Source organism: Procambarus clarkii, chromosome 58, assembly GCF_040958095.1.
Source record: "Procambarus clarkii isolate CNS0578487 chromosome 58, FALCON_Pclarkii_2.0, whole genome shotgun sequence".
NCBI lineage: Eukaryota > Metazoa > Arthropoda > Malacostraca > Decapoda > Cambaridae > Procambarus > Procambarus clarkii.
The window spans coordinates 27,229,258-27,236,187 of NC_091207.1; the positions used below are offsets into that span (position 1 = coordinate 27,229,258).

The 6,930-nt window shown below is 51.2% G+C and overlaps 1 protein-coding gene across 1 annotated transcript; it reads right to left on the reverse strand.

Moving 5' to 3' along the window:
* Nucleotides 1–725: 725 nt before the first annotated feature.
* Nucleotides 726–1,181, reverse strand: LOC138353601 (uncharacterized). Its single transcript, XM_069306798.1, has one exon. It carries the CDS (start codon nucleotides 1,179–1,181, stop codon nucleotides 726–728), a length of 456 nt encoding a protein of 151 aa, XP_069162899.1.
* Nucleotides 1,182–6,930: the final 5,749 nt, after the last annotated feature.

Here is a 6,930-nt window from a genome sequence, read left to right on the forward strand (position 1 = left end):
CTAAAACCTTCTTCTTAAATTACAACATTATGGAGTCAGAGGTCACTCCCTCCAGTATCTTCAGTCTTACCTTACTGTAGAGGTGACCCACGTGTTACAATAATAGTACAGTAATATTTCACCTTGAACTGTCGTCGTAGGGAGAGGTAGGGCTGGTAGGGCAGGTGGAGCAAGTCTAGGCTCCTCAGGAAGGGTAGGGCAGAGGGAGTCAATGCCTCTTTAGGGGTCCTATGGGCACATATCCTAAGTGCCAGTGGTGCCGGGCAGGCGTCGTCCGCGCTGGGTCACATGCAGTTCAAATCTGGCCCTCCGCACCTGCGCGGGTAGGCTGTGCGCCGTCGCCGTCCACCAATCAGGGCACAGCCCTGCCTATACTGTAAAATGTCTCCTTTGGCGGGCACTTTGAATGTGGTTCCCTCTACACTCCTCCCGTCCCTATAGAACAATGGGTATGTTGGAGGGAAAACGTTTCACTATATATAACATGTCTTTTTGTAAAAAAGTCTGGTTTCATGAATGGGTCCTATTACAATTATTACCCGTATTATCTTTGCACTGTACACGAACATTACAATTATTACCCGTATTATCTTTGCACTATACACGAACATTACAATTATTACCCGTATTATCTTTGCACTATACATGAACTGTTTCAACATTGCATACACTACACTATTCCCTTTCCTTTTTTCTTTTTTCTTTTTTTTTTTTTTTTCCTGCTCTTATGGCTCACACCGAGGACATGCATACTCTGGTTTTGACCGTACACTCGCCAGAGTCACTCCCTCGCAGACCCCATGGAACCACTCCGCGCACATATCGCATTGTACCATAAACTTTCCATCGTATGGTTGCCGACACACACAGTAAAGGTCCTTGTATGGCACTCCCACTGGGTCCTGAACCTGTGACATATGACGTTTAAACTTCTCAATCCAGCCCGGGCATGTACGGTCCTTGCACTTCTTTAGTTTATCATGATTTGCTGTGATATTGTCATTCTGGAGCTTGACCCTGAATAAGCAAGATGAGAACTTGTGGATGATGACGCCTGGGCCCTTCCACTGCGGTGAGAGCTTCCGGCACTGCCCCTTCACCTGTGCCGTGTCTAGCAGGTAAACCAGGTCCCCTTTCTCATAGACCTGTAGCCGTGCCCGTAGGTCATAATCTCTCTTCATTCGTTCCTGGTTTGTAGATAGAGACTTCCGTAGTCAGTCCATGCGCCTTCTCGATTTCCTTCTGCAAATTTGCTAGGTAAGGTACTGCATCTGATTGAAGTTGCACCTCCCGGGGGTACATTAAATCTATTGGCTGGTTGGTTTCTCAACCGAGCATTAACTTGTTGGGCGTGAACCCAGTCTGTCGGTTCACACTAGACCTGATGGCCTCTGCTATGTGTTGAATATAGGTGTCCCAGCTGTTATGTTGGGAACTGGCATAGCACAGCAATGCATCCATGATGGTTCTGTTATACCTTTCCACCTGCCCATTCGCCGACGGCCTGTAGGCGGTAGTACGGGCCTTGTGGATGTGCATCAATTCACAGAGCTTCGTAAACAAGTCACTTTCAAAATTCCTGCCCTGATCGGTGAAGATCTCAAACGGATACCCGAACCTGGTGAAGAACCCATCTAGTGCTGCTCGGGCGGTGTCCTCTGCCGTCTGGGACGGTAGTGGCACACACTCAATCCATTTAGTGAACTGATCTACCATCACCAGGAGATATTCGTTGCCTTTCGGAGTCTTAGGCAATGGTCCCAAAATGTCCAAGTGTACTCTTTCCATTGGTGCACCCGCCTGGTACTTAAGCAGCTCGTGCCTGCTGGTCTTGGATGCTTTTTTGTTCATACTACAGTGGTGGCATGATGCCACGTAATTTGCGACATCCGTTGATAGCCCGTACCAGAAGTACCTTGCTTTGACCCGCTCCATTGTGCGATTCCGGCCCTGGTGGCCCATATCAGGTATATCAAGGCACAGATTCAGTACCTCCTGCCTCAGGCTGGTGGGTATATACAAAAGCTTCTGGGCGGCTCCCCCCTGATCTACTTTGTGCCATCACCAAAGCCCATTTTCCATGAGAAGTGCCTCTTTGTTTAACCAGTAGTATTTTGTTGCAGGACTGGCTCCGAACAGGTCCCCTTCTGTTGGCTGACGGCCTCCCACCCATTCTCATGTCCGGGTCTCTCTCCGTCTGCTCCTGTAACTCGAGTAAATGCAACCCTAGCCTGTCCGCCGTTGTTCTGGTGATGATCCTAATGCCTACTCTGGGGCCACTGCGTCTTCCTCCTTATCCAGCGTCTCCGCAGGCTTTCTTCGGCCATCTTCACCAGGGTCCCATGGGAAGACAGCCAAGTTGGAATCCTCCGACCACCAGTCTTGAATAGGGGCTATAGTGCTCACTTGTCTAATCGTCCCCAGGATCTGAACGTTACATGCACATCTGAACGACCCCGTAGTCAGTGGGACGACGTCATCTACCGTCTCCTGGAAGGTCGCCCAGTTCTGATGTGCCCTGCGACAGTATGGGCATCCTCCACACGGCAGGTCCTGCACTGGCACGTCCTAGCGAAAGTGGGTACATGCCTGTTGAGTGCCTCCCTCCCTGGATAAAGAGTCAGCATTGTTGTGTTTTTTTACCTGCTCTATGCTGGATTTTTAGATCAAATTGGCTCAGCTCCTCCAGCCAACGTGCTAGTTGGCCCTGGGGGTTCTTAAACCTAATCAGCCAGACCAGGCTGCCGTGGTCAGTGCGTATGGTAAAAGGCCGCCCCAAGAGATAGTGCCGGAACAGCTGGTAAACCTGACTACTGCCAATAGCTCTTTCCTCGTGGTGCAATACCTTCTCTGTTCTGGGGTCAATGCGAAGCTGGCATAAGCAATTACCTTTTCTTTCTTCTCTTGAACCTGTAGCAGCTCCGCTCCTATCGCCCAGTCGGATGCATCGGTGTCCAGGATGAAGGGGTCATGTCCATTAGGTAATCCCAGCACCGGAGCTGTAGTTAAGGCCATTTTGATAGCTGCAAAGGCCTCGTGATGCTTGTCTCCCCATTGGAATCTGTTTCCGCCGGTCAGTGCGTATAGGGGTGCGGCTAACTCTGCAAATCCCTTTATGAAGGTCCGATGGTAGTTGGCCAGTCCCAGAAATCTTTCCACGTCTTTGGATGATCCAGGCTTCTGCCATTTCACCACTGTGTCTATCGCCTCTTTTCCCAGTTCTAGTCCCGTCCTGCTAACCATCCTGCCTAAGAACTCAACCCGCTTCTTAAAGAGGGCGCATTTTTGTGGTTTCAGGCGTAAACCATAGGTTCTGAATCTCTCAAATACCTGTGCTAGGTTGGAGAGGTGGCTTTGGAATGAATCGCCCAGCACCAGGATGTCATCCAAGAATGCTAGCACAGTTTCCCAATTTAGCTCCCGCAACACCAAGTTCATGACCCTGGCGTAGGTAGCCGGAGCATTACAGAGACCAAAGGCCATTTTCTTAAATTCAAACAGTCCGTACTTTGTTATGAATGCCGTCTTCTTCCGATCTTCTTCTGCTATGTTGATCTGATAATATGCAGAGTTGGCATCTAGCTTGCTAAACCATTCGTTTCCCGCCAAGGTGTCCAGGCACTCATCGACTAGAGGGAGTGGGTACACGTCCTTTATGGTGCGAGAGTTCAACCCTCGATAGTCTACTCACCACCGAACTGACGCATCCCTTTTCCTTACCAGAACTGGTGCCGATGCCCACTCAGATACTGACGGTTGGATGATGCCCGCGTCGAGCATGCGCTGAAGGTGTCCTTTCTCCTCCTGTGCGAAGCATGCGGGTGTTCGTCGTATTATTTGCTTCACAGGTCTTGCATTACCCGTGTCGATGCGGTGAGATACCTCCTTGAATGATCCCAGGTCAAATTCACTTGCGGCAAAGATGTCCTGGAAGTTCCATAACAGGTGGGTCAGTTGGCTTGCCTGCTCTGCTGTCAACGTTTCCTCGACGTCCTGTACCATGGTCATCATATGGAGAGGTAGTTTGACTTGAGTTTCACTTGGTACCCTCCCCACTACCCTTGCTGCTACCGCTGGACCCGGCCCCGGTAGAATTTCCCATACTGCCTCTGCATTGGCCACATGCATCCGCCTCTTTAATGTAATATTCTGTCCTGTTACGTTGAGTACACATACCTTCAGGACTCCTCCCTCCTGATGGAGTGTGCGAACCACTGGCACCTGCCCATCCTCCAGGGGCTCCACTATACACTGGGGCATACTTTTGTCCTTTTCACATTTGACCCTGGCCACAGAATGTGGTGGGATAACAGTGTATTGGAACACTGCTACCTTAGCGATGCACGGAGCTAGGATAGGGTTAGGCTCCTCTTTCGTCTCTAGCTTCATAGGAATCACCTGTCCCTCTAATATCATTTGGGACTTGTCTAGGGCTATACTAACACCTTATCTTTTCATGAAATCGAGCCCTAGCAGCATGTCGTCTGCAATAGGCGCCACATACACTCCCACAGTGTATTCCCGTCCCGCAACAAGCAAGGGGATGGGGCCCACCAGTGTTCCCGTAAGATGCATTCGTTTCCCCGCCGTCCTTAAGGTTATGTGTTGTATCACCTGGGGTGGTGGGTTCAACCGTTGATGGATCTCCTGGGAGATAATGGTGACCTCGGCCGCTGTATCCACAATCGCCTTGACCTCCACGTCCCCGATCTGGACTGGGATCCAAAACATAGAGCCGGATCTGAGCTGTCTGATGGTTATGTGATCTCTTCCCCCGTCCTGCTCTTCCGTGTCCGACGTCCCTTGGCCCGCCCCTATCGTGTTCTCCCTTTCTAGGCCTGTTGTACATTGGGTAGGAGTTAGGCCGACTGGACCGACCCGGCCGCGTTTAAAGACTCTTTCTCGTCCTCAAATGAAACGCGCAGCTTGTTGCCCAGGGGGTCCCTGAGCCGGCGGCTTCCCTCCCCATCACTTCCCGGTTCCAGACAATCCCGAGCTACGTGACCCTCTTTCCTACATCTGAAACACTGCAGCGGTCGCCTGGGAGATGGGGAACGACGATTATGCGGCGATATGATGGCCATCGTGAGACGCCTCAAACCCTCACACACCTGATCCAATCTCCCGCTGAGTTCTGAGAAACCTGCTACCAAGACGTCCAGTTTCGCCTCCGAGTCCATGGAAGATGAATGACACGAGCCTGCACTTGACGGGTGGTGAGTACCGGTTCCACGGCCTGCGGGACTGGTAGCCGGCAAGGCGCCCGGTGTCGAGCGCCGAGAAGCGTCCTTACTCCTGGGTGGTTGCTCATACCGGGAGTACCTGCCCACTACATTCACTCTTACTGCTGGCCCCTGGGACCCGCGGCGATGGGAGTCGTGCCTGCTTGAACCTGTGGAGCCGTGGATTGCTACGGCATTGTGCTGGAAGGCTTGGGCCCGGTCAATAGCCTCCTCCATTGACGAATTCCTTGCATTGGCAATGTATTCCGCCAGAGTCTTGTCCTGTAATCCCTGGCCAAATCTCATTACTGCGATTTGTTCCACTTCCCATCGTGGCACATGTTTGTAGGCCCGATGAGCCAAGTGATGGGCCCTATCTGCCCAATCAGCGATATCCTCTTCTGGTTCCTGCTGAGCCTGGTTAAACTTCATCATGGCTACATCCAGAACTTCCCTATCGCCAAATCGCTTGATCATCTTATGCATCATGCGATTATAATCGATCGACGGTTCTCTGTCCAGTAAGTGATTGTAAAAATCACTTGCCTTACCCTTGAGGCACCACCCTAACTGTGTCAATAACGTAGGTCCGCTCCAGTCCTTTTCCGAGGCATAAGACGTGAAACGGCGGTAGAAGGTTGCCCAATCTGACTTCCCGTCATAGTCCAACGCCCGAGGTGGTGTGCGGAAGGTCTCTTTCTGTTGGCGATAACCTGTCCGCCTGCTGCGGGATAGAGAGGCATCCGAATCGGAAGTCCGAGAGCTATGTGACGAGTGTCGAGCTGTCCGTCTCCTTGATCGAGCCGATCGATGGTGGGAGGGGCTCCCCTGCCGAGTACCTTGCCGGCCACTAGCCCTGGAGTAAGCTGGTAACTGAGGTCGGCGTCCACGTTGTCTGCCGCTGGCGGCACCCCTAGAGGAACGGCGGGTACCCGTTTCGCTGGACGAGGACGATGAACGACTTCCTGCCCCCTGACCTGAGGGCCCGGGGCCCTGTTGGGACGGGTCCACCTCAAACGATATAGCAGCCATCAACTCGGGTGTGGCCCGAAGGTGGTTGATATCATAAATGTTGTCCTCCGTGATCACGTGGCGACGCCGAAACTTGATAATGCGAGCGGCCAATGTATCTCCTACACCCGGTAGCAGCTGCAGCTCAGCAGCCGAAGCAGAGTTTATCTTGATTATGGCCATTGTGCTGGTGTCGAAAGTTAAAGCTTCAATATATCGTGCCACACCTGGTAATAAGCCTTAGATCTGGGGCCAGGCACCTCACATGTATATCACCCCAAACAAAAAAAAACAACAACAAAAAAACACAGACACCAATGGCCACACTTAAGGTTCCAATGTTCAGAGATAGAGATAAATGTTCCACCAGGAAAAATAAGCACTGCACAGTCAATAATGTAAATGATGGGGCCAGGTGGGTTTCAAGCAACATAAAACACTGCACACTTAATTGGTACCTAAATCACTTGAGGCTTAGACAAAAACTGGGCACTTACTGCACTTGCAAAACTGGAAAATCTGATATGGCAGGCACTTTGAGGAACTTTAACAAGCAATGTGCCTGATTTTCATAAGCACTGGGCTGAGGGTTCTCAAAAACACTTTTTTCAAGTGAACGTGTGGAACTGTGTGCAGGGCGGATCACCATCCACCTTAAATCTGGTATGAACACAAACTCACAGGCTTACTTAATGTA

Coding starts and splice junctions, on each gene's coding strand:
- LOC138353601 (XM_069306798.1), bottom strand. CDS start 1,181: ATGAAGAGAGATTATGACCTACGGGCACGGCTACAGGTCTATGAGAAA.